This window comes from Electrophorus electricus, chromosome 9, assembly GCF_013358815.1.
Source record: "Electrophorus electricus isolate fEleEle1 chromosome 9, fEleEle1.pri, whole genome shotgun sequence".
NCBI classification, from domain to species: Eukaryota; Metazoa; Chordata; class Actinopteri; order Gymnotiformes; family Gymnotidae; genus Electrophorus; species Electrophorus electricus.
In genome coordinates this window covers 15,996,016-16,023,263 of record NC_049543.1, presented here as the reverse complement: position 1 = coordinate 16,023,263, position 27,248 = coordinate 15,996,016, and the positions used below count along the sequence as shown (strand labels likewise).

General features: G+C 45.7%; 2 protein-coding genes across 3 annotated transcripts in view; both read right to left on the bottom strand.

The window, feature by feature from the left end:
• Positions 1–1,797: 1,797 nt before the first annotated feature.
• wdr19 (WD repeat domain 19) lies at positions 1,798–15,815 on the bottom strand. Of its 2 annotated transcripts, XM_027029410.2 has the most exons (36): positions 15,764–15,815; positions 15,380–15,471; positions 15,179–15,244; positions 14,765–14,890; positions 14,559–14,674; positions 14,320–14,435; positions 14,160–14,240; positions 13,813–13,925; positions 12,923–13,096; positions 12,347–12,417; positions 12,095–12,267; positions 11,835–11,949; positions 11,574–11,680; positions 11,290–11,412; positions 10,228–10,377; positions 9,593–9,740; positions 9,189–9,396; positions 8,851–9,010; positions 8,647–8,757; positions 8,457–8,566; positions 8,254–8,311; positions 7,945–8,091; positions 7,648–7,730; positions 7,425–7,508; positions 6,912–7,058; positions 6,338–6,462; positions 6,113–6,222; positions 5,809–5,877; positions 5,596–5,673; positions 4,859–4,955; positions 4,413–4,537; positions 4,048–4,129; positions 3,763–3,913; positions 3,058–3,181; positions 2,888–2,964; positions 1,798–2,731 (listed from the first exon to the last, which is right to left on the bottom strand). In XM_027029410.2, the coding sequence occupies exons 1-36, from the start codon at positions 15,767–15,769 to the stop codon at positions 2,617–2,619; spliced, it is 4,038 nt and encodes a 1,345-aa protein (XP_026885211.2). In that variant the 5' UTR covers positions 15,770–15,815; the 3' UTR covers positions 1,798–2,616. The 2 variants fall into 2 exon arrangements, with proteins under 2 accessions (XP_026885211.2, XP_026885212.2); XM_027029411.2 differs by lacking the exons at positions 1,798–2,731; positions 2,888–2,964; positions 3,058–3,181; positions 3,763–3,913 and having other exon boundaries at positions 4,413–4,503.
• Positions 15,816–16,299: 484 nt separating this feature from the next.
• ncapd3 (non-SMC condensin II complex, subunit D3) overlaps positions 16,300–27,248 on the bottom strand; it is a 21,325-nt gene continuing 10,376 nt past the window's right edge. Inside the window, exons 3-35 of the mRNA XM_035529567.1 lie at positions 27,050–27,212; positions 26,682–26,857; positions 26,303–26,476; positions 25,732–25,793; positions 25,519–25,606; positions 24,856–24,992; positions 24,638–24,710; positions 24,359–24,484; positions 23,791–24,052; positions 23,557–23,595; positions 23,315–23,443; positions 23,124–23,197; positions 22,825–22,959; positions 22,493–22,713; positions 21,968–22,159; positions 21,787–21,884; positions 21,458–21,567; positions 21,234–21,341; positions 20,924–21,032; positions 20,519–20,617; positions 20,145–20,383; positions 19,921–20,000; positions 19,508–19,645; positions 19,060–19,193; positions 18,688–18,875; positions 18,478–18,588; positions 18,112–18,270; positions 17,923–18,041; positions 17,521–17,588; positions 17,138–17,185; positions 16,852–16,914; positions 16,654–16,711; positions 16,300–16,517 (exon numbers count right to left, since the gene is read on the bottom strand). Of these exons, the coding sequence (XP_035385460.1) occupies positions 16,442–16,517; positions 16,654–16,711; positions 16,852–16,914; positions 17,138–17,185; positions 17,521–17,588; positions 17,923–18,041; positions 18,112–18,270; positions 18,478–18,588; positions 18,688–18,875; positions 19,060–19,193; positions 19,508–19,645; positions 19,921–20,000; positions 20,145–20,383; positions 20,519–20,617; positions 20,924–21,032; positions 21,234–21,341; positions 21,458–21,567; positions 21,787–21,884; positions 21,968–22,159; positions 22,493–22,713; positions 22,825–22,959; positions 23,124–23,197; positions 23,315–23,443; positions 23,557–23,595; positions 23,791–24,052; positions 24,359–24,484; positions 24,638–24,710; positions 24,856–24,992; positions 25,519–25,606; positions 25,732–25,793; positions 26,303–26,476; positions 26,682–26,857; positions 27,050–27,212 (4,056 nt within the window). The 3' untranslated portion in view covers positions 16,300–16,441. The remainder of the gene's footprint in view (positions 16,518–16,653; positions 16,712–16,851; positions 16,915–17,137; positions 17,186–17,520; positions 17,589–17,922; positions 18,042–18,111; positions 18,271–18,477; positions 18,589–18,687; positions 18,876–19,059; positions 19,194–19,507; positions 19,646–19,920; positions 20,001–20,144; positions 20,384–20,518; positions 20,618–20,923; positions 21,033–21,233; positions 21,342–21,457; positions 21,568–21,786; positions 21,885–21,967; positions 22,160–22,492; positions 22,714–22,824; positions 22,960–23,123; positions 23,198–23,314; positions 23,444–23,556; positions 23,596–23,790; positions 24,053–24,358; positions 24,485–24,637; positions 24,711–24,855; positions 24,993–25,518; positions 25,607–25,731; positions 25,794–26,302; positions 26,477–26,681; positions 26,858–27,049; positions 27,213–27,248) is intronic.

Here is a 27,248-nt window from a genome sequence, read left to right as displayed (position 1 = left end):
CAGCTTCTTTCTCTTCAAGCACTCTATGGGACAAAAGCATATTCATAAGTCTGCAGTTTGGACAGGACCCCAAGAAATCAAAGCTTTACAGTTGGTATGAGGTTGCTGCCTTTGGATTTCATCAAGCATGGCTTGGTACTGTGGCCAGACAATTGTATCTTTGAGTATAGCGTGGTTCTGTCTGTGGCACGCTGTTCCAGAAGTTATGGGCTTTTCCATAATGTTGATCAGTAAACGTAAGTCGTGCTATTTTCAGGCAGGAAGGGTTTCCCCACTGTGTGGGTCAAGTTTGTCCAGTTTCTTGCATGGATTGCATGGAAGAGCTACTTCCAGATCCTGTGATGAGATTCTGAGCTTCTGGCTGGTTCTTGGATTCATTTGGTCTGCTCTTGGGTGGTTCAGTTTGCTGGGGAGGTCCAGTCTGGACAAGTTGGCAGTAGTTTTAAATCTCTGCTTGTAGATGATCTTCCAGACAGTGGAATGATTGATTTCCAATATTATGCAAATCTACTTAAATCCCTTTCCAGACTCACAGGGATCTACAACATTCTTTCTGAAGGCCTCAGGGAATTCATTAGATCTAGACACAATGATACCACACACTCCAACAAAGAGCAAAAGCAGACCACATATTTGAGATTTATAAAACGGATCCCACTATGATATTTTCTAACCATGTTCTAAATATTAAAACCTGATCAGGTGCACCTGAATTTAATTTGAAACATCTGGAGTAGTTCCTATATGTAGGGAAATACTTTTATTTACTTCTTCACATGACTGTAAATAAAAAAAAACTAAATGCATGTACTTAAGGTAAGGAATCATAAAAAGAATGGAATGTACTCTGAGTGTTTTGGAATTTTTTAAGAAAAAAAATCTGACTGATTAATATTTCAGGCAGTAGGGTAGTATTTCTATTTTGTCATCTTTTCTTGTAAAAATCAATGCCTGCACTCCATCTTTGTCAGCACTCTAGTTTTAAGGTATCTAACACTGTCAAGTTCATGAATAGCTCTGCTTCTTCTATATATTATGAAACTGAACCTTTAATTAATCAATGCAAGTTGTAGACTGTTTGCCAGTCTAATTGTATAATTTGACTTTATCTTCTCAGTCCCACACACACTACTTCTCTTTAATGTTTCTCCAATCAACCCTGTCTTCTTCATCTAGATTTCATCATGGGTACCATGTACTACAGTTAACGTAGTATAATACAATTAGACAAAGGCACAGCATGCTGTATCATAGTGCTGTAGTCTAAATTAACAACCTTTTGCAGAAACATTATGTACAATGAAGATAAAACCTTAGCCAGAGTTACATGAAATCTACCCCCCCCCCCCGAATCATAATCTTATTATGCATGATTGCCCTGGTAGCGCCCTTTTGAGGCCAGCTTTTATGCAGAATTCCGCTTTAAAATACGAGGGCTGACAGCACCACTTGCTAGGCCTTAAGCTAATTCCATTTCTCCCTAAACACATCATGACTTGGCAGGCAAAAGAACACTGTAATTGAGCTTTTCACAAGTGGGGTAAAGAGTAGGCTCATAGCGCCATGTAGTGAACCTTTAGGCCAGCACAGCCTGTGATTGGTGCATCATCAGCACTTTGGCCAATCAATTATCAGCTTGCGCTGTAGTATGCTCCTGCAGTAGATAAAATATGGCCCTTTAATCTAAAAACTGTGCAACAGCACATCAAACAGGCACTTTTCTAATGCAGAAAATCAAATCAAAATGCTTGAAGAAGTGGTACAAACATAATTGTATGGCTATAATGTTTATTTGTAACATGACAGAAATTATTGTTATTCTGAGCACTGTTTTTGCTGTGGATAATAATCGCATTTAACATCTGAAAGTCATCTGTTAAAGAGCATGTTTAAATCTAAAATTTTCAAAGCAACATTTTTATCTTCTACACACGGCCTTTCTTGACACGTTGAATAACTACATTATCCATGAACCTATCATTAAGGATACCAGCCATATGCTTTATCTGAATGCTGCCCTCTGGTGTTTAAAAGTAAGAATAAACTGAAAATGACTAAACCGACGGGGTAAAGGTGTATGAAAATATGGTTAGAGAACCTGTTCGCCAGGATCATGGAAAAGACTAAGCTAAATGCTTATTCTGTTAATGAAGAAAGTAACTGCTTAAGATGGGCATTAAAGTTACAATATCACAATTATCAACCAAATTTTCTTTAATCATTTTCCAGGATAAATAAAAAACAAACAAACAAAATGGACATATTTACAAAAGTGGTCATATACATGTATATTTTATGTATGTGCTGGAGCTGCACATGTTGTCTTTAAAGCTCAATCAATATGACAGATGATAAATGTCAATACATTGTTCAGTGAATATGAAGGGTGCCAGAACTTAAACTATGTGGATCTGAAAATAGAGAAAACTGGAAAACAATTCAGATAGCACCTGAGGCCACTGCTCACCTCTTCCAAAAAAAAAAAAAAATCACCTGGAAAGAATGAATCACAGGGTAAAAAGTGTTGAGGAGACTCATTAGAAACATACAAGTCTGATTTCGTCTGTTGTGAGCTCAAAAACATGATTATCTCCTTGAGGCTGTCTCCTGTGTGTGTCAGAGCTCAAGCTGGTCTTGCTGCAGGTACCTGGAGCAGTCAGTGATCTTCTTTAGCTGGCTTGTGCTCACGCTCTCAGAGCACATGGGACACATTGACTCTGTCTCCAAGAGCCTGGCATATACACAAACACAAACACACACCCACACACACACACCCAAGAAACCCAGGTATATTCCCAGATTGGTAAGCGAAAGGTCACCTGGAGAGTGACGAGAAACCGACATGCTTGTGTAAAGGTAGAGAAGCGGACAAAGTGAGCAGACGTACTGTGTAAACTGAGAGAACAGAGCAGGGAACTGGCAGTGAGGACACACACACCAGTCCTCCTTGACCATATGACGGCCCTAGAAGAGACCACACGACATGAGTGTTAGAGAGCGTGTTCCTGCACACGTATGTACGTGTGTGTGTGTGTGTGTGTGTGTGTGTGGACCTACCGTCGCTACACAGTAGGGGAGGTTGTTCTTACAGCTGGAACAGAGCAGCTCACTCTCAGGCAGGCTGAAGCCACAGTAGGGGCACGGCGAACTCTCCTCCTCCACCTCGGACGTGTCTGGGCGGCTGGGACAGCCAGCGGGACAGACGGGAGTGCGGATGGGATGTTCAGGAGCATGGACAGGATAGACAGCGGTGTGGACAAGACAGACAGCAGCACAAACAAGGCAGACAGGACAGAAAAGCAGAGTTAATTCAGATCTGCAGGAACCCACTTAGCACCCAGGTGGGTTTGGTGGTGTCTGTGTGTGTGGCTCTGTCGTGATGTTTGTTGATGTGGCTTTGTGTAGTTTTGTAGTAGTGGTGTTTGGTGGTGTTGGCAAAAGGTGTGTGGTTAAGCAATGGTATATAGTGATGTCAATGTCAATGTGGGGGGTGGTGGTGGTTGTTCAGTAGTGGTGTTCAGTGGAGTCATGCATTTGTGTTTCAGTAGTGATCCCATTGGTTGTTTAGTAATGGTGTTCAGTGGTGTTGGTATGTGTGGTTTAGCAGTGATATTTGGTGTCACTGGTGTTTGTTTAATCTTCAGTTTTGGGGTGGTGGTCAGTGTATGTGGTTCAGTAGTGGTGTTTAGAGGTATTGGCGGTGTCCAGGTCTGTTTTACTGTAGCGGAGTTTGTGGTGTTCGGTGGTGTTTGGCTGTCTTACCGGACCATGGCCTCAATCTTCTTCTTGTATTTAGGATCAATTTTGCTGCGGTACTCGGGTCTCATCAACATTGCCGCAAAGCTGAACGATGAGTTCTTCAACCCGGCACGATGGCACTCGATCACGGCCGATGTCAGGATGGGAACGATGTCTGGAGGGAACACACACACACACACACACACACACACACACACACACACACACTGCAACTTTATGCAGAACGGGAATATACTCGTTATTTAAAGATATTGTGTATTCATCTGTATGTGTGTGTCTCTAACTCACGTGATGGGAATTTGCTGATGTTGTTAGAGACTCGGATCAGCATGCGTGCCCCTTTTAGATGGTCTCCTCTCTTCACGTGGATCTGACAAATTCATCACTTAGTTACTGCGTTCAGCTAATCAACTAATCATAAACCAACATCTCACCACATGTTAATCCAGTAGATTAATCACCAGCAAACAACGGCAGACAAGCACAAGTGATGAGAGTTTCAAATACAATCAATCTGCAAGCTGACCTCCATCAGGACTTGGAGTGTGTGTGTGTGTGTGTGTGTGTGTGAGAAAGTGAGAGAGAGAGAGAGAGAGAGAGAGAGAGAGAGAGAGAGAGAGAGTGAGAGTGTGTGTGTGTGTGTGTGGTGTTACCTTCACCAGTATGTAGCTGTGCAGTATCATCAGGTTGGTGGCCATCTCTGCTGGTATCTTGATTTTCTGTGTTTGAAGCTCCATGTACATACTAAACAAGACATCATGGGCATTCCTGTAGTTACCTACCCACCCCCCCACCCCCACACACACACACACCATACATACTGAAATGCAAAACTGAAAAGGGCAGTTTCAATATAATATAAAAATACTCTTACAAGGGTCTCATATGCTGTACTTCACAATTATGTTCAATATTTCCTCTATGACAAACCAGTCTGTACAGTATATAATTACAATGACAGCAGAGGACTTTTTTACAGAATGTGTTTCTTCATACCCTTACTACTTATTAGCAATCCATTGTAGCATTCTGTTGTAACTTACACACACACACACACACACACACACACAAACACACACACACACACACACACACACACCTGCTGACTGCTCCTCTCGGGCGATGATGATGGCGGTCCTGGCGCTCTCCCTGTACTGTTTGAGTGCCATGTACAATCGAAATAGATACTTAGCATCCTGGGAAAAGGACAGGGGTCACACAGACATCAGCCAATCATATCCTTTTATACATACTACTACACAGTATACTATGCATAAACACCAAATTGGTCACTCCTATAACAGTGAAACACACACACACACGGTTTTAGATTTCATATGTAGTCTAATAACCTTTGTGTAGTCTCCCCCCAAAACACACACACACACACACACACACACACACACACACACACACGCTTCTACTAGCGCACCACAAGGGGGCAGCAACACCACATGCAGAGGGCTACTCACGGAGAGAGACTACATGCAGAAAGCGACAGGAGTGGTCAAGAAAAAAAAAAAAAAGCAAGTGAGAGTTAATGAGAGAATATGAATAAAGCCAAGCAAACCAACATAAAACAATTAATAAAAATACAAAAGTAAAAGACATGAAAGACTTCAGTAGATGGCCAATCATGCTATTATGGTTAACAATGAAAAGAAACTAGCACGGCTGTGAAAACTGCTAGCTTCTGTTCACCGTTAGCCAAGTAGCATTTAAGAAGCTTTTAATGACGGACGAATTTAGCCATTCAACATGTCCTGTGGTGTAGATGTCAGAGGAAGGTAGTTTTTAAACATTTGACAAGAGGAGCTACTTAAAGTGCATTTTCACCTTTGGCATCCCATCACTCTCTCCCATCAGGTAATCGATAAGCTGATTGGTCAGAGCGTCATCCTTGGCTTCTCCTACCTGTCATAACACATGGCCTATAGTAGCAGTTCTGATAACGCAGAAATGACATGATCGTGGACCTGTGTATGACCTGGCCTTTCATCACTCCCACTCTAATGTTATTTCATCATTATCATTTCACTTCATTCTCACCGTCTCAATGGCCATTTCTATAGCCAAATTATCATCAGTGTTGGGACACTTCAGAAAGTGTTTCAGTGCCTGAGAGAGAGCGAGAGAGAGCGAGAGAGAGAGGAAAAGAGATATCCATGTGAATAATGACTTTTACTAATAATGCAATCCATGTGCATTCAACTCATTGGGCAGATCAATAGGCAGATGAAAAGATGAATGAGTTTGGATAAATTGAATAGAGGCAAAAAGGGGAGTGAGGGAGGGAGGGAGGTAACAAGTGAGAGAGAGGAGGAGTGTGGGAGTGAAGTGGTGCGCTGCTCACCCGGCTGTACTGGCCACACTTCCGGAAAAACTTTCCAGCCTGCAGGTGCTTCTTCTCCCCCTCAAAATACAGAGCAATGCTCTGGTAGTCCTCTACACTGGCCTCGGATCCTGGAGAACACACCCACATACACCCACACACAGCACACATCAGCCGCCGGGACATGACATGGAGGGCATCGCCCAGCAATTAAACCAATCTCCGGGAGGGTGGAGCCACGCTCACCCATGATGTCGGCGTAGACCTCCATCTGGCCGTGGCGCTGGGCCAGCTGGAAGGCCTCGTCACCGCACTGCGACAGCACCAGGAACTGGATGGCCGAGGCATAGTCACCTAGGCGCAAAAAGAACCTGCGGGGAACGTGAGCGGGGAATGGGGGCACAGCACGGCCAGTTAATGTGGCGACACTTGCGTTTAGGGGACGGGGTGCTGGCTCAACATAGGGCTGATTCAATGTTTAGCTTTAAAATACATTTTGACTATTGCTAGTTATAAATGTTGTCATGTAGACTGGGTTCAGTATGCGTGACAATTTGCTTTACATAATAAAAATTACTGACTGTATCTTTAAACAGTACATTGAACCTATGCAAGTACTATATTGATATCACAATATAAAAACAGTACTATCAACATATCAAAAGACGTGGACCCTGTTTCCCCAAACCATCATAGTGTTAACAATCTTAAATAAAAGGGTGTCTAATACTCATGCTACCATTTAAAGATGATCTTTGGTTTATGATGCTTGTGTGTGCCTCTCTCTGCCTTTCTCTCACTGTCACACTCTCACATTCACCTGGCCACCATCTTGGCTCCATCGACGGACTGGGTTTCCCGGACTATGCGGACAGCTTCCTCTGGGCTGCTCAGGTGCTCCAGTTGGATGCGAATCACGTTGTCCCAGTCGCGGGCGCTCTCGTAGGCCTGCACCGCCTCCTTGTACCTGCATGCAGAGGGAGGAGCAAATCACCACCCACACTCACCAGAACTGGACATTACAAGGGATTATCTGATGTGTTCCAGGAAACATTTCAACAATAACCTCACCCCACACACACAGACCTACCAACACTCAACAGTATGTTATTTTTGAGCATTTACAGTATATATTTTAAGTCATCTAAACCCAGATTAGTGGAAAGTTGCTTTGCCATAATGTGCTTTAGAAAAATTACCAATAAAAGTGAATTTAACTAAACCAGTCATGTGACTGAACCAAACTGCTGTAGGGCTGTGTGTAGAAGGTTCAAGCTGGGGTTCTCATTAAAGATTCAGTCTGCTGTGTCCGAGACCTGTGAGTTATACCCACTTCCCATCCGCCTCCTTGGCCTTGGCATACTGCAAGTGAATCTTGGGCGAGTTCACGTGGTGCAGCAGCTCCCCAACCTTTGCCCTGCAACACAAGGCAACGGTCAAAGGCCCAAACCCATACCACTGGACAAACAGCCTTAGCCAACCAGTCGTTCCAAGTAAAGAGTGGGGAGTGGAGTCAACAGTGTGTTGGGGTGGGAGAAGCGCTTCGGTTTTCGTACCAGTTCTTGCAACGGATGTAGACGGAAGCAGCCTTATCGTAGTACTGGCCCTTCTCATAGAGCTGGGCCGCCTCCGAGTATTGCTGTAAGGCACATGAGGACACACAGCTTGTTGAAATCCACACTCTGTTCCTTACCATGAAACACTCTGACTTAATTAAGAATCTGCTTCAAATGGATGAACAAGAAGAAGCAAGAAAAGGGAATAAGAAGTGCTCCTGCAAAGATCTCACACACGCACGCGCACACGCACGCACACACACACACACACACACACACACACACACACACACACACCTTCATACTCTCGAGAATGACACCACAGTCTTTCTTCAGGGCTCTGCTTGGGTGCTTGATGGCCTGGTTGGCTCCTCTTCGGATGTCCCCCATCCGGATGGACATGCGGGCCACTCCGGCCAGACAGCTCTCGTCATGCTCCTGGAACTGCACGCGCGCACACCCCCCCACAGACACGCGCACCCACACCCACACACGTTATGCATTACTATACCTCTGCCATACATTCTACATTAACTTCAGTAGATCAGATAACCCTAACCTCAAGTGTAAAGACCCAGCCTTAACCTTTGAGGGGGTTGCTCTCACCTTATTGTCCCCCGTTATGCCCTTCTCATAGTGAGCAAGTGCGTTTGTGTAATCTCCACTAGAGGGCAACAAACACAGGTGGGGGGAGACCATTAAAAACACAAAACATACGTATGTATAAAGCTAAAGCTGAACTACAAATACATGCTGTGTACTGAAATGAAGGAGGGTTTAAGAAGGCTCAGGGGTTTAGGAGGGCTTACACAAACTCCAGCTGTATGGCGTATTCTTTAGATATGAAAGGGATTTCATCAGGCTGTAGACGCTTAGCCAACTGCAAGGCACTGTCCCAGTGCTGGAGGTCTCTTCTCATCTACGCAAACACATAAAATGATAAAATGCTTTTAAATATCTTTGATGTGTGTGTGTGTGTGTGTGTGTGTGTGTGTGTACCTCCAGTGCAGCCATAGGATATGAAGAAGCTAGGTAAAAGTCTTGAGCTTGGTTATAGTCATTTAAAAACATGGCCAGGTGCCCTGCCAGCAAATTCTGATCCTCTTTCCCCTAAAGAAGAGAAAAAAAAAAGAAGAGAGAGAGCACCACTAAAGAAAACAAGCTGGATAAAAAACACGCGCGCGCACAGACACACACACATACCTTGATGTCCTCCAGGGACAGCACCATGCCGACGTTGCCCATGTTGCGGTACACTCTGATGGCGAGCTCCACCTCCATGTGGTGGAGACATGCCCTACCAAGCTCCCCCCATGCTTCGGCACTACCCAGTGCCTTACACATGGACCATGCCTCTGAGAACCTACACACACACACACACACACACACACACACACACACACACACACACACACACACACACACACACACACACACACACACACACAGATTCCCAGCAAACAATTCATTTAATATTGCGCCAAGAACAACTTTCAACACTAAGCCCATCAGACAAGTTTTAAAAGTGTGTGTGTGTGTACCTCTTGAGTTTGATGGCTTGCTGAAGCAGTGTCTGGAGGTGCTCTCTACTTGAGTTGGTATGTGTTGTGCTGAGGAAGGAGTGTGTGTTAAGCACAACGCCGCTCGTCTTCCCGCTCTGGGTCTGGCATGTCAGCTCGCCATTATAGAGAAGCAAGGGCTTGTGGGAAAATGGTAGCTTGGTGGCTCCCACCAGAATGACCTTAGGGCCTGAGGTAGACAGACAGAAAGAGAGATTAATATTCACACAATAACGAAAACATCAAACAATGTGTTGGTTACAGTCACAAAAGAAAACAAGGTGTACACAAAAAACTGCCTGGCTATGTAAATTTTTGAAAAACATGGCCTGAGATCAGATCAGATATAATCAAATCCAATCAAATAAAAATCAATCAATCCCCACCCTGGATGGTGTCCTTGTGGAAGGCATAGGTGTAAACTTTGTCCTCGTCAAAGGCCACGAACACGGCCTTGTCACCGGGCCAGTGCTCCCATAGCACACCCGTCACGGTAGGGGGGAAGTCGGGCAGCTCGAGCAGAGAGTCATCCACCTGCAGGGGGCAGCAGCAAGCACAGACCACCCAGCTACAGATCACATGACTAATGCAACACAGACGGCTCAGAATATGACATTTGAACATTAATATTATATAAGAGCTTATAGGGTTTAAAACAAGGAACTTTTCTCTGCCTAAAATGTGTTCGGGGTTAGAGGAAACGATGAAGGGAAGGGGATTCATTCAGTACTGTAACCCCCCCCCCCAGTGAAATAAAAAAGATCCAAGCCTGGCCCGCATATTCCATGCACAACTTCCACGTGTGTTCAGTGCTCTGGTATTAAATAAAATATTCTGCATTAGTATTGGGCTAACCTGGTACAAGAGGTTTAGCTCTGCTCACCATTACATACATTTATTTTGTTTAATGTATTCATTTCTTTAGAATGCAACAAGAACGGTACAAAAGGAAAAGGGGGCTGAGAGGGGGCCTGTGTGTGTGTGTGTGTGTGTGTGTGTGTGTGTGTGTGTGTGTGTTTACTGGGCAGTAAAGGAAGCCATCACTCTTGTCGTCAATGAAGACGAGGCGGGTGCCATTGGGGTCGGGGAAAACTTTACGCACGCCCACCGGGTGGCGATACTCGTTCACGCTCTGCCAGTCCTCAGTGTAGAAACACTGAATGAGACCAGTCTGGAGGGGGGAGGAGTCAAGAAAGAGGAGGAAAACAGTTTATACAGTATACATACAATTAGGTAGAAATCGTGCACGTGTGCGCGTGTGTGTGTCACTTTGAGCGAGTGCGTATATGTCTGTGTGAGCTGTGGGATTGATACTTTTAAATCTTCATTCATACACTAATCTTTGTTTGTACTGCACTTTATTTGTGCTCATCGTGAAGCTGCATTTATGGATGTGTGTCTAGATGTGTGTGTGTGTGTGTAAGAAGGAAGGCCTCTGTTCTAGCCCCTGCTAGATGAATGTACATCCTGGTACTGTCTCCTTGACCTTCACTGTGCTGGAACAGAGATAACGTGAGGATTGATAGCCCCTGAAGAACGCAGCACTCACCTGTGTGTACCTGGGCAGAAATGTACATGGAGTATCGTATATATCTCTGTTAGTGGTCAGCAGATTAAATCTTCTTTGTCTCTGATGACCAGTGAAGGGTGACAACACCCATGTTAAGACCTTTAGAAGTTTCTGTCTGACATGTTTTCTCTGGAGACAATTTATGCTGAATAATTGCATGCTCTGCCACCAAGAGTGCTAAAATATCACTACAACATTATGTGTAAATGGACACCGATATCCACCACCATTGTCATGAGACTAAGTGTGCATGAGACTAGAAGTGAGTGTGTGTGAAATTGTGTGTGTGTGGGTGACACAGTAAGGGTCTGTGTACGAGATGGGAAGTGTGTGTGTGTTTTGCGCACGTGTGTGTGTGTGTGTGTGTGTGTGTATGTAAGATGTTAAGTAGGTGTGTGAGAGAGAGTTAGTGTGTATGAAACTGTGTGTAAGAGATACGGTAAGAGTATATGGGGTGTGTGTATGAGACTGTGTGTGTGTATGGGTGTGTGTGGGTGGTGTGTGAAGTCCTACGTCTGTTCCGTAGAAGAGGAACTCTGTGGTGAGAGCATGGCTCAGGATGCGATATTTCTGGTCTGGATCTGGGAACAGCTTTGTCTGCCTGTCCTCCCGAACAACCTGATCCTCACTCTCAATCTAACACCCACACCCACACACACACAAACACACACACACACACACACACACACATTAGTGAGACAGAGCACAATCACATACACGCACGCACATATATACACTTGCATGGATACACACACACACACACACACACACACACACTCACATACTCACTCACTCACCACATGCAGCTGAACTTTTCCCTCAAACAATGCAGCTGCATAGTCACAGTTCAGACACATACTGGTCACTGTCCCTAGATACTCCATGTCTTTAAGACGTTCCACACCTGGGACAACACACACAAAAAACAAACAAGTGTGAACACACACACATTCAGACAATTTCTGAAACCCAAAACAGCTGAAAAATGTTAGAAAATGTCTACACAACTAGCCACTGGTCACTGAGTGACACAAGCTCACAGTCACACATTTTCTCACCACTGTCCCCCAAAGCATAAAACCACGCCCTGTTGTTCATCCCCACAGCAACATGGTACGGCCCCACGGCAATGAAATTGGGCTCCACCTCCACAGCCACGGCAACAGTCGCTTCCTGCATATAAAAAAGGATAAACAGAAGAGACCAGGAGCAGGTAAAACTAATTAAGTTTATTAAATGGAGGTGAAGTGGGTGGTGTGTGTGTGTGTGAGAGCGAGCGAGAGAGAGAGAGAGAGAGAGACAGTTGTGCGTTTCTCACCCCATCCACCTGATTGGCCACAGTCACCTCCAGCAGGGAGGTGAGGTAGGCAATGCGCGTGCCCCAGCCACCCCCCAGGATGGGCAGGCGGGTGAGGTAGACGTGCAGGGTGCCCTGCTGCGACGACACGGCCAGTAACTGACCATCGTCCGTCCAGCTGATCTGATCTAGGCCTGAGAGAGAGACAAAGAGGTTTCTTCACAGCAGGAGTACATGTAACAGGCTGATGACATAAAGCTGACAGCCCATTACCTCTGGCCTCCTCCTCCAGTGTGACGATGGCGTCCATCTCCTTCAGGTCAGTCAGGTCATGGATCTTCACACTGACCAAAGATGGCAAAGTTGCTCACACCATTACCAGGGCATATTACAACCAGGATTAAGTGCTCTCGTAACACACCACTCACACACTAGTTGATACGCAAACCATTTTAGTTTGACCATGGGGACCACAGGAAAAGCTAAAGATCATTGGTTTCCTTGAAATAGTTTTTTTTTTTTTAAACTAATCTAATCACCTAGAAATTTGATTTACATAACTGTGTCATAGGCCAGCGTGTTCTGTTTGTTGAAGGGCAAGTTTGTTTGTTACGTGCATTTCCACCCTTTTGTGCAGCAGTGGTACTTCCATACTATAAATGTGAGTTTTGTCTGGTTGAAGGGTATTGCATGTTATAGACTAATATATGTTATGTCCATAATGAGTTCTGAATTTAACACCTCTCAGTGTTTTTTTTTTAAAAGAGGTAATAGCAGACTTTGGCTTCCTTGGCAGAGTTAAACATCTATTCTAGTAATGCACACACACACGCACACGCGCACACACACCAGTTATCGCCACATGATGCCGCTTTATTGAGGGTCTGGGAGATGGCGATGCTGGTCAGGTTGTCTTTGTGGTTGTGAGCCTGGAAGAGCTCCTGGCCGATCTCACGGATATGCGTGGAGATGACCACAAAGTAGCCGAGGGAAAAGCCAATCATTATGTAGCCGTCCCCATACCTACAGCAGGCAGCGACAGACACAGAAAGGCAATTGGACAGTAAAAGTGGCACTTCATAATTTGTTGCCTGTTTAATATTAAAACATATTAAAATAATGTTTTAGAAACACTCTTGCCAGACTTTGCAAGTGAAACAAGCAGGTCTATGGAAACAAACCCAAAAGAAGGGAGTCACTGCTCTCTCAGTGTAAGAGTGGCCAATTTGTATACATATATTCTGCATTTTGTAGGCGACCATTTCAAAAATACTGTAACTTGTAATTTCACATTTTTCTTTTAAACTCTAAAGAGGAATGAATAAATAAAAGAATGAAGGAAGATGAAAGCAAAGACGTTGCATATAACAAACTGGCCAAGTTATTATATCTGTGAAATATAGATATCTTTGCTGTTGGCCTTTTAAACAAAGAAAGAAAACAAAGAAACTCCATTAACTGCATGATTGTGATTTGTCCCTGTGTTTCAGCCCCCATACAAAAAAAATGCAACCAATATTTGTAAGCGGCTATAGAGAAAAACAAGAACAAAGTTGCTTGTAATAAGCAGACTTTGCAGTATAGTTTAAAAATATGTTGTTTATAGGTAAAAAGATGCTGTTTAAAAGTAAAAAGTAAAACATTAAACTTAAAAATATATACCAATAATCTTCTTTCAAGCATTTTCTTGACTAGGAAAAGGCATATGCACTTGTGTGCGTGTGTGTGTGTGTATGTACCAGCGGTAGGAGATGATGTTGCCATAGCGCTGCTGGAAGGCCAGCTCTATGGGATTGTCAGGGTCGTTCAAGTTAAACAGGAACAGGGTCTTCTTTCCCACCGCCACACTCACCTAAAAGTCAGGTCATACAGATGTGCAATATAAACTGGTTATATCTATCTAGTGGGTAACTATCTAACTATCATCATTCATAGATTACCTCACACAGAGCGACGGAAGCTTTTAGAGGGCAGGAAGGAAGTAGGGGTAGGGTTTTGTGTGTGTGTGTGTGGGGCACAGTTGTGAAGTAAGAATGGTGTGTGTGTGTGTGTGTGTGTGTGTGTGTGTGTGTGCGCACGCACTCACGGTGCTTTCTCCTGGTAATGACCTCTCATCTGTTTTCATCACAGAGAACTGAATATCTGCAGGATCTGCCCGAACAGAGGTCTGAGAGAGAGAGAGAGAGAATATTGAAATAAAAGAAAGCAACTTTGGAATCTCTTTCCCTTGCCCAACAAACACAAACCTGTCGAATGGTGTCTCCTTCGTGGTTGCTGACTGTTATATTGCGATCCTCACTGCCCAGAGCCAAGAGGTTTTGGGAACTCCAGCATCCGCATGTAATCCGTTTTGTGTGCTTTCCTACACACACGTGCGCACATACACCCCCCCCCCCCATTACTGACCTACTGACATACCAACACTCGACAGTGGATGTGGTGCAGTTGCAAAATACACAGGTGTGTGTGCATTAGCCAACCTTACCTAGCACAGGGATCTTGCGAGAGGTTTGCTGGTTGTAGATGAGCAGGTTTCCTTTAGAGGTACCGACTGCCAAAAGGGGGCCAGTTTTGGACCAGAGAAGAAAAGACAGCTGATCCCTAAGGCAATCAACAACAAAACGGATAAATAAACAACAAACCTAGCAGCTGTATTTAATATACACAAAATGATATTTCACAAACACACACCTCAAGCCACTGTCCAGCTGTAATGTCTTATTTATGTTGGCATCCCATAGATGAATGAAACTGGATTTTTCTGCAATTACGGCCAGGGTGTCACCATCTTTATCCCAGTCCAGAGACACACATCTCCTGTAGATACAAACATAAATCATATCATGCATACCATGTGATTACTTACATTTTACGTAATACTATATATACTTCCCTTGAGGGTCCACCCCTGCTCCTGGTTACCTATTGCCCCATAGGATTTAGCTCATATTAACATATTAACTATAATATTCGAATATTTGAGAACGATCTGATTAGCTACATATGAGGTTACATATGATTTGGAACTAAACTTTGACTGACTGATATCAGAGCCTAACGCTCGTAAATCGGATAACGAAAATTCTAGCGATGCACACTACTTACCCAGGGAGACTAAGTTCGTTCATCTTCTGTCCATGACGGTCGAATATCTTGACAGAGTTGTCGAGCCTAAACATTGTGGGGAGAACAATGATATTGTTCAAACAATATAAAACAAAACGATTATATTCCCTTTATTCCTTTAACAAGATCCAAAAATAAGTTAGTCTAACATCAGACTGTGCGATTACATCCTTTCTTTACCCAGCAACGGCGAGATAATTCCCCAAAGTCTTCTGCCACTTGTACTGCAAACATGATCCAGTCCAAGCTTTTTCTGAGAGACTGAAGACACGCTGAAAGAGAAACGGAGAATAAATGAGTCCATAAAAAACCTTCAGATTCGGGATTTAAGGCCTAGCTAAATTTGTTGCTTGTTAATGGTCAACATAAAGAAAGTTAGCGTTAGCTAAGCTAGCTAGCTAGTTACGTTAGCAAGGTTAGTTAGAAAGTTAGCCTGCTAATGCCCTAGCCAAAGGCCTAAATGAAAACGATGAAGATGGCCCAATGCTGTTGTTGTGTGAACCCCATCATATTGAAATATCAACAACTCTTAATTCTAGTTAGCTAGATAACGAGTTTACACACCTTCATTTCTGTAAGCAGCAAATTTCCCAGAGTGCCTCACTGCGAAGCGTCTGCATCTCCCTTAGCGACCCCCTAGCAACGTCCAATCAAAATTCAGATGCATTCATACATTGCTAGTTGCCAGTCTAAGAAATCACAGCAGTGCGGCGAGTTAGTAACGGACCGAAGAAGTCATTGTCTAGTTACTTATTGCATCTAGGTATATGTAGTCAAATCCTAAAACACTAGTTATCTTTATTTTTTTTAATAGCCATTTACCCGAGTTTGCTTAATAATAAAAATTAGACCGACTGCGTGGTTAGTGTCCTTGATTGGAAAATAACTGCCGCGAAACGGTGAGAACTTGCGAAAATAAGTTAGTGACGACGTGCGTTGACCTGAACAGCGCTGAAAAGGACTCGCAAAGAAAGTTTTCAAACAAACCATCTTCTGTTAAATAGTTAACTTAATTTTGGATTTTAATAAGATGTTAAATATTAGCATCAACCCTCACAAAATGTCTATATAAGACAAGTGAAACGTTTAATAATAATGGTTTTTATTTACAAAAGAAATTATGTTTTAAAACAGTGAAGGGCAATTAAAGCTGTGCGAAGGACAGTGACAGAAAGCGAGTCATAAACAGTATGCTGTGAAGGCTAAAAATATGTAATGTCGTTAAAGTTGTCGTTAAAGTCTTTATAATTGCAGTCTTCTGCTTCGGCGTTTCCTCACGACAGGAGACTTGACGTTCCACTGCCTGGGCGCGGGTGCTCTGAACATTGAACGCACAGATAAAACAGCAAATGAACGGCACACGGGTACCCAGGTCAGCACCTACAGGTGCTTCAACAAAGCGCGACTGTGAAGTGAAGGGTAAACTGCCCGGATTATCTTTGACAGAAACTTACTGGTGCTCAGGTGACATCAGATGTAGAATGCTCTCATTTCTGGACATACTGTTTCTACCTGTAGCCCAATACAAACATTACAAGAGTTTGTCCGGTGGTAAAATACATCTACAAATAAGGTGTCCAGACACCAAACTGACCTGCGTTTATATAAATATATGACTTATCAGGTGTGAAACAGCAGTGGAGTAGCAATACCTGTGCCTGGTTCATAATGGATGGCGCTGACCTGCTCCCCAAATGTCACCTCATTGATACTCTCTGCACAGAAGCAGTGTCATTGGAACACGAAGACGAACGCAGTACAGCAGGACACGTGAGCTGAAGATCAATGAGCTTGTGCAAGTGCATTTACATTTATGGCATGTGGCAGACACACTGGACTTTATATCAGTATGAAGGCACACATGCTCCCTGGAAATCAGACTCATGACCTTGTGTTACTAGCACCTGCGCTACCAGGTGAGTGTCAGTTGTGCCATACCCTGTGGTGTGCTGATCGCTCTACCATCAAAAATCCCCTTCACAGGTACTGCGGGAGGAAATGAGCCACAATTTATTTAAAAAGAGCACAAGTGTACATTAATGAAAACAAATGAACAAATCTCAGTGAAACTACAGTAGCAGGGTATAAGGGCTAGTCAGATTCTACGAGGATCTGGTGTCTACAGCGTTTCACTCCACCCCTGCAGAGCCCAACCCCTTTCAAAAGGACCCTAATTGGTGAAACCGAGCACTTCTCTGTAGGAGAAGTAGATACTAGACCATAAACTGAATAGCCCCAGCAGATAAACAGACACTGACTGAAGATAGGTTTCTTTAAAAGTGAAGCACATGTGACAGCAGTGAAAGACAACTAGAGTTTACCTGAGGATCCTGTAGTCTGGGAGGCATGCTCTCCCACAGGGGTCAGTAAAGCAGCCAATGTACGGCGTCTGGAGAAGGACAAAATTCATCGTTCAAAACACTGAAAAACAAAAATGGACACTAAAAACACTGAACACTATTAATGTATTATTTGTATTATGCAATTTCTTCCCAATAATGAACATCTCACTTGTCTTGCACCAACCCTGTATCCCCCTACCTTCCAAATCACCTCAACCCTTGCTTTAAAGATAATAAAGAGGTCCTTCATCAACACTTCAAACTGTGACGAGACAAGAATTCCAGTGCACAGTGTAACCTTAACAATGCTGCAGCATGGCTCTACCATCTGCACCCAGGACAGAGGCTGGCAGGGAGACTGGCGACAGAGGCTGGCATTACCTGAGTGCGTCGGAGGATTTCGGGGAGCGTGGGGGCCTCTGCGCAGAGCGAAGGGGGAGAGGGGTGATGGGACCCTGCTGAGCCTGAGCGTCCGAGCCAGGAGAGGACACAGCCCTTCCCTGAACACAGACAAACAACAGTGTGAGACCGTGTGTGTGTTGGGGGGGGGGGGGGCTGTCCGTCTCTCACCTTAGGCCTGGGTGACAGGGTGACATTGCTGAGCTGCTGTTCCAGTTCCTGCTGCTTCTGCTTCTCGAACATCTTGAGGTTGAACTCCACCTCTGCAGCCAGCTGCTCATCTGCAGCAAACAACTCCTTCACCTCCGAGCGGTAGTCCTGCATGGTCGCCTATCCCCCAAACACACACACACACACAGATTGCTTACTATCAGTAGCAGTACATCCTCATGAAACAGCAATACAAGTTTACACCACATTTCGCTGAACACAGCTCATCTTATTTGTGCCCTCTCATAGCCTTCTTAATAGTTCTCTCTCACCTATCTGTTAACCCTTGACCCTTTAAACCTGTGACCCCGTGAGCATGGGTCTCACCTGTAGGTAGGCCATGAGGTGCTTTAAGACAGGGGAGCGCTGTTCCTCCAGCAGGTTCTTCAGCGCGATCACCATGGGGATCACATTCTCCACAAAGTTCTTCTTTTGCACCTGCTCACCGAGAACACGCCGAGGCAGCTGTTACACACAGACCTGAAACCAGCTGAGCTGATCCTAGACCAGTGTTCCAATTCCGGAAAAGAAAACCACCTGTGAGACGAGCTTCTTCTGTAGCACTGCTTTGGCGGCGGCCATCTCGTCTTCGGGGGTGTCGTCTCCAGGCGATGGGCCACTCATGACAGTCAGCTTCATCTCCTTCAGGGAGAGAACGTCAAACACATCGGCAAGCAGATCGGCACCCTCCAAGTCCAGCGGCAGCTCCGAGTCCACGAAGCAGGCTGTGCAGGAACATACGGAGAGACACGCATGCACGCACCTGTGAGCGTGTAATGTTCTACATATTCCAAAGAAAACTCTCTTTCACAGTTATCAGCACACCACCAACAGTGACATTCATGTGCTTTCATAGGGGTCCCCCCAACAAGCATGCACCCGACTCACTGACATACACACACAGCTCACCGAGAACATCCTGGCTTATTCTGGTTGTGATGTTAAAGCGCTGCTCATCTGTGAAGTTTTTCAGTAAGAACCTGTAGATCCTGAACCGCCTGCCCTGATTCACAGGCCCTTTGAGAGAAAACCTGCTCTTCTCACTGTTACACACACACACACACACACACACACACACACACACACACACACACACACACACACACACACACACACACACACACACACACACACACACACTTTGCTATTCACAATGACAGTGAGACACTGCAGTATTTTCCATCATCACAACATTGTCAATAGAGCGGCAAAAAAAATCTCCTGATTTAACATTCCGGGAAATGTTGCAATCAAAGCAGTGCTTGTGAAGATTGGGCTAGTTTCTTTCTTTCAGAAGAAAAATAGGGTCCAACCCAGATGGATAAAAGGTCGCACAGCACACATTCAGAACTCCTACCTCTCTGTCTGAGGGAATTTGTTGTATTTCTTGTGCTTGTCGTAGGAGTTGAAGTGGAAGATGCACTCGATGAAGTGCTGGGAGAACATCAGTGGGTTCTTCTTCAAGAGCAGGTCCACCAGGCAGTACTCACAGAGACTAAGCACACACACACACACACACACACACACACACACACACATTACAATATTGGGTGGTGCCATCAGTCATGTCTTTGACTGAGGTTTAAATGATACAGTCTCCACTAGTGCAGTCTGTAGGCAACCATTTACAGTAAACTCTGACTTGCATGCTGTCACTGGTATGCTGTCAGTATGAACACAATGAACAGTCTATGAACATTTATCTTGGGCAACAGAGGTGAAGAAAACATCAATCGCATGCACACACGCACATACACACAGTCTACCTACTCTGCAATGGAGGGATCCTGGTCCACCAGCACAGCAGTGAAGCGATAGAAGAGAGTGCCCTTCCACTTCACAAACTCCTCCTGCAAGGGAAGACACAACCTTAAACTTTAACCCTTGACTTCTACAGCTCACCCACTACACGCTGCTGCTCACACGGCCCCTGAAAGAAGCAGCTTTGCTGTGTGCTTGTGTGTGTGTGTGTGCGTGCACGCGCATCTCCACACCTGCAGCAGGTTGGTGAGCATGATGAGTGTCTGCCCTCTGATGAGGGGCTCGGGGTCACGCAGGCAGGCGGAGATGTTAGGGATGTAGCGGGTCAGCGTGTTGGGGTAGCGCACGCACAGGTCACACATGACCACTACCACATTGTTGCGCACAGCCAGCTCTGTGCCCACCTCTAGCTCCCGCGCAAACGCGGGCAGGTATCGGAGCATCACCTCCTCATGCTGCAGACACAGCTTCCCTACAGGGGCAGGGGAGGGGAGGGAGGGTAGATGGATGGTGCAAAGGGAAAGAGACAAAGTCTTGGTCTTAAGTGGTTATACTTAAGGGCTGGGGTGTGTGTGTGTGTGCGGGCGCATGCTAGAGTGCATCTTACCTAGTGTGATGACTGCATGAGCTCGGACCACAGTGGGCAAAGAAGACTTGAACTGAGTCAGAGGCTGGCTGGCAGGCAGGTCCGCACCTCCCTCAGGCGCTGGAGGTAGACACACACACACACACACACACACACACACACACACACACACACACACACACACAACATCCCTTTATAAAATAAAGAACTATTAAGAAGAAGAAAATCAACTCAAACACATTCCAGTCTATTGTATTTTTAACACAAATTTGCAAACGGTCTGATATTGGCTGGAAACTCATGCAGTCAGATGGTATTGGAGATTTAGTCAGAATGGGTTAACGATCGTAAGCACTTCAAACTGCAGCCTGGATGGACAGACATTTGAAAGGAGGGGTGGGCTGATGGGTGGGCGGAGGAACACACCGGTCTGCTCGGACGATGTGAGAATTGACTGAACGAGGAGAAAGACCCTCTTCTGCACTCTGGCAGGGCAGTGCAGGGAGGCCACGCCCAGAGTGTACAGATATTTCACCTGAGACAGAGAGACAGAGAGAGAGAGATTGTATGAGTTGTGTTAACTTGAGCTGGCATTTTGTTTCAGCTCTTGTGATCTCAGGTGTTGTGGATTCCCACATGGTGTAAGAGAGCAGTAGAGCTCTGGAAGGCACTGGTTCAGACCAGCCCAACACACCCACACACACACACCCACACCCACACCCCCTGGCGCTATTACCAGCAGCTCCTCGTTCAGGTTCTCTGCCCCTTTCTCGCTTAAGAGCACGCCGGACAGGTAGTCCTCACACACCGAGACCAGCTCCCCACAGAACTCATTCAGGAAGCTCTTTAAGACACAGACACACACGTCATCCAAGTCGGAATGCAGAATGAGCAAAATGCAGAAAGTTTGCAAGTTGTGATTCTAGTAGTTTTTGTTTGTGACGGACAGTATGGCGCTACCATGGTGTCCTTGACATTGGCCGATTGGCCGAGACAGAAGATGGCGTCCACGCTGGAGCTGATCACCTCCAGAGGCAGACTGAAGCTCTTTAGCCAGCCCATAAGATCAGCTACACACACACACACACACACACACACACACACACACACACACACACACTCAATTAGTTTACTTAATTATTTTTATAGATTAGACAGTGCTCTCAGAAGACAAGAGCATAGACATGCACACAAACACACACAAATCATTTTTAATAGATAAACAGTGCTCTTCTAAGACAGGAGCTTATGCATGCACACACACCCTCACACGCCACTATACAACTCACCGACAAGCCTACTCTTGGTATCCTCATCGAGACTGGCTGCGATGTGACCAATAACAGAGAGGATATGGCAGGTCATCTCCACGTTGACAACTGGAGACCTGTCAAACATTTAACATGTTTGTTCGTTTGTTCATCTATTCATTTACACCTTCCAGCAAACGGCCACCTGGCGAGTGCCCACCTGACGGTGCAGTCCCAGGCCTCCAGGATGGTGCCGTATTTGAGTTTGGAGGCGGAGCCTGCCACCTTGGCCAGCAGGAGCCACGCCCCCGGGGCACGGTCACCTTCTGTGTGCCAGATCAGGCTGTTCACGAACTCTGAGGTGAACCTCTGCTGCCTTGCCCACACGCTGAAGGCCTTACTGAAATAATGCCTGAGGAGAGAAAGGAGATACAGAGCGCAGACAACTCATGCCTGGACGTGATCTGAGCTGTGGGCGATTCTCAGCACAGTGCTGTGGTCAGAAACAGGCCACTGTTGAAGGGTTATAGAGTGAGTCACACAAACTGGGCACATCCACAGGGCTATGGTCTCCAACTGCACAATTATTATAAGGGGTTTGCTATAAAGAGGTGGGTGAGTATTTACACCAATGATTAAGAGTGATGACTGATATCAGAATGAACAACCCAAGAACAGGTTCACCCAAACTATTGCGTGCGTGCGTGTGTATGTATGCATGCATGCATGCATGTGTGAGACACACCTGAGGTCATGACACTTGTCACACATCATTCTGAGCAAGTCCCAAGCCAGTCTCTGGGAGGTGTCACCTTGGCGATAGTTGATGTGGCTCTTGATGTGTGTGAGGATGACGTGATCGAGGCATTCGAGCGCTTTCTCCTGCACGGAGCTCTCTGAGTCAATCACCGCGGGAACCACGCCACGCAGCCACGCCTTCTGCACCTCAGCGCTGTCAGACAATGCCTACACACCGACCCATCCACACCCACACACAGTGTTCCACTACAGCAAAGAGGAAGCCTTGCTATGAGATGCTCAGTACTGGACCGGCAGCATAAAGTAGCGTGAGCTCACCGCCAGCAGGCCCATGAGCGACTGCAGGGCTTTCTTCTTCACTGACACGGCTGGATCTCGGCATCGATCCGACAGGATGGCCAGATTCTCCGGACTACACGGGATCACGCCGTGCTTCAGCAGACTCATGATGGTCTACACACACACACACACACACACACACACACACACACACACACACACACACACACACACACACACACACAATTTATGAAAAGTATGTTTGTGTGTGTGTGTGTGTGTGTGTGTGTGTGTGTGTGTGTGTGTGTGTGTGTGTGAGTGAGAGAGAAACAACTCACCTCAAGCGCACATTTCCTGACATTGGTTTTGGGGTCGCTGACTCGCTGTCTGAACAGAGCCACTGTTTCCTGATCTAAACGAGAAAAGAATTAATCCATTAAACTGACACTTTGAGGAGAGAAAAGTCTACAGGCCCCATGCACAGGTGGGAAGCCCAGGTAGAGGAGAGCATGCGCAGGACGTCACTAACTCTCGACAGCCGTGGTGTCAGGGCCGGGACTGCGGCGGCTGGTCACTGCCAGGCTCCTGTGTTTGCTCAGCTCTATGGTGCGGAAGGTCAGCGCTGTCTTCTGGGCCATGTCCGTCCTCTTCAGCGTCTCTTTGCACACAAGAGCAACGTCAAAACATACGCACACTTCAATTTAACAGAGACCAGTCAGCAAAAAAAAATTTTTTTTAAAGACTTGAAAGGATGATGGACATTTCGCTTACGCTCGGAGCGGCCTGTTTCCAGCAGACTCGGGGCACCTGCTGAGAGAATGCACACACACACACGTCAGCTGTGGGCAAGCCACACGAAGATCTCTGATTTTTAATAGTGGAAATAGCAATAATAATAGTAGCAGTACTAGTATTAGTAGCATAACCATTAACAGTATAAGAAATAGCACAACTATTCAGTAGTAGCAATAGCAGTGGTGGTAAGAGAGATGTGGAGTAACGTACTGGCCGAGGAGGAAGAGAAGAGCTCGTGAATGCCCTTGCTGGTGTTGGGAGTGGACAGGTCCAGGCACTGAGCGAGGCAGTGCAAGGCGTGACCCCTGACGGTGGGTGACAGGTCAGAGCAGCGCCCGTAGACCAGGTGGTGCACCAGGAAGCGGTGCGACAAGTAGGGGGCAAGCTCTGGGGGGAGGGCATCGCTGTCCTCCTGCTCCTCCTTGGCCAGCAGCACCAGCGCCACGTCCAGCGCAAACATGCGGAACGCCACCTGCCATCGACAAAGCACACAACGCAACGGGTGAGGGGGCAGGGCAGGACAGGGGGCGGGCAGAGAAGCTTCGGGGAAGATTTGCTACCTGTTGATTAATAAAAGTGGAAATCCCATTCTCCTGACTACAGCCAGCTCATCAGCCTCTTAAACAACCATGTTAGAGAGCCAAGCAGTTACACAATACTGACTCTCTGACTGGCCCCATTAAATCTGTTGCAGGGTGGTTCAGGTTTTCTCTGAGCAAGTGGCTGCGGGGGGGGGGGGGGGGGGGGCCATCCACCCAGGTGGGGTGGGGGCACATACCCTGGGGCTGTGGGAGTAGCTGTGCAGCCACTTAACGAAGGTGGCGTAGTCCTGAAGAGGCATCTTGGCCACCAACCTCCCCACAGCCTGCGCTCCACTGGCACGATACTCCGTCTTCTCCACAATCTATAACGTGCACACACACACGCAGGTTTTTTTTTTCCAGAACTAATGAATGCAGTCTTTCCACTCTGAATGATGTAATGTCCACTGATCCATATTAAACAGTTGGCCATCCAATGATCGTTTGTTGCAATGAGAAAGCTGACCCGTTGCTACCTGGTGGCAGATGTGCTGTAGAAGGATCCGGAGCAGGGGTAATGCAGCCTCCGGCTGTTCATCTACAACATGGCTACAGAACACACACGGAGTTGAGTATTCAGCACATTTAATGCGTTTATACTACACACATCACACACACACACTTACACTTGTAACCTATATTGTTCTTGTTCAAATCCAGACTTTAAGATCTTAAAGTGTGCTTGTCGGCCGACCTGATGAAGCGCACGGCCTGGTCCCGGGCGCTAAAGGAGGCCTGCGAGGGCGGCAGCAGCAGGCATTGCTTAGCCCTGTCCCCCTTCCTCATCATCAGGATGACGTAGAGGAGCCGGTGGAAGACGCGGCGACGACACTGTGAAGCAGCAAGGAGAGATGGATGGGGCAAGACAAACGGGGAGGGGAGAAAGCCCCCTGCACCTGTTCAGCTGCTCCGAGCCCTACATGTCACACAACATGCTAGGCTTCTTGCCCTTCCAGGAGGGCCACATTCAAATAATGTTGCTTCTCTACAGAACTTGCAACCTACATGTCATATCCATGCACTGTGTATGATAATGATTATTTAAAGATCTCCAAAGCTAGGGTTACATAGCCAACTATTGTGGCCAACACATAATTAAGGCCCTTGAATACCAGTTAGTATGTTTTGGCCTAAGATTAATTAACTAGTTTTCATTCATTTCTACATTTACAGTATTTGACAGATGCTCTTTTCTGCAGTGACTTGTATGTGATAATATGAATCCATTATGAAAGTATCAGTGCTTCCTTGGGAACTGAACCCATGACCTTTGAGCATAGCACCTTGCCACAGTACACGCAAAGGAAAACTAAAAGCAAGCGAATCTGAAACAGAGCAGAGTACATATCTTACCTACCTCATTTCCTTCACCGTGACTGGAGGAGCAGAGGAGCCAAAAGCCACGATAGGCTAGTTCAGGGAGGCTCTCCAATTGGTCAACATCTCTGACAACAGGGGGAGGGGGGGTGACATAAATATGCTGAATAGATACGCCAATATGAGATATATGAAATGAAATATGCCAGTAGGGTGTGCAAATATATAAGATTGCATGCACAGGTATACATACTGTTTCTCACTAAATGACAGCTCCCCAACAACAGGCTCAAAGTTGGTGAGTTCAGTGAATATCTGCAAGAAAGTTGGGGAGGATTAAAAAAAAAACAAAAAAACAAAACCAAAGAAACAAAAACACAACTGCCCCCCTTCCCCCCCAAAAAAAACCATAAAAAATCAGATCAGACCATATAAATCAAAACAGTGTTACACAGGGAATTGATAGCAGAAGAAAAGGACAGATCCACACTAAACAGAATGCACTAAGATACCGAACATAAAAAAACAAATGAAAAAATAAAAATAAATCAAAGGTATACTGTAGACCATTGGGTGCCCCAAGTTTCCAGTATATCTGCATTACATTTAATACTGCCAATGTTAGAGCTAATAAAATAAAACTCCCATTTTGGACTATGTAGGTTGAAATATCATAGTATATGGTATATGCTAATAGCTTGCACGTCTTACACATCTCATCAGCTTTCATCTAGCATCAGATATACATACACATTAGAGGTCGACAGTTCTACAAATAATGACTGTTACCACCATCTTCCTCCTTCTCTTGGAGGGACACTAACCCGCACGCAGCTGTCGGCACTCTGTGGTTTGTCCTTCAGTGAAAATCTCTCCAGCAGCCGGAGAAGTGTTCGGACCAGGCAGATTACGTCGTCCCTCAGCCTCAGCAGGTCCTGGGCTGAGAAATAGACCTCTTCTTCATCTTCCTCCTCCTCCTCCTCCTCCTCAATCTCCATCTGAAGGGGGAATGAACAGCAATTGTCAGAGTGGGCGGCCGTTATAATGCCTCATTCTGTCTACAGCTAAAGCTGTAGAAACCTGTCACTGCTAGCTTCCATAGGACAAGACAACAAAGCATATTATATACTCTGAAGCTATAGTACTAGTTTAAAAGAAATTACACACAGAGAATAAACAGACAAGTGAAGCAAAGCCCCGGACCTCCTCTGAGGCTTTCTTTGGAGGTTTGGACCGTTTGCCACTCTTGGGGTCGCCTTGAGAGCTCTTCAGAGAATCCTTCTTGCGTTTCTTCCCAGAGCTCTGAGGCCAGCATTTCAGCACAACGTCCAGGCATGTATCAAACAGAATCTGATGGAAGACTTTATTGGCAACGCTGCCTGAAAAAGATCAATCATCAAATAAAGTTTGTTACCTGATGATTTATTCATCTTAATAATTTTTAACAGACAGGCAGCATGCATTTTTAATGCAAGAATTGCAATAATTTTACAACTTTGCTATAAACCCAGTGTCAGGTTGGAAGCAAATGTAGGTCAAGCTGATCTCAGGTCAGCACTGAGGTGACTCACCTGGGATTCTAAGAAGCAGTAGGTATAGGGCAGCAGCCTGTAGGCTGTACCGTCTCTGCTCAACACTGGGGGATTTGGCTTTTCCTCCGAGGACGAAGCTGGCCAGCACTGCCACCAGTGTCTTCACAGAAACCCCGTTCTCTGCAAACACCTTCCAAACACTCTACAGCATGAAAGACAAAATAGTGCAACAGATGTT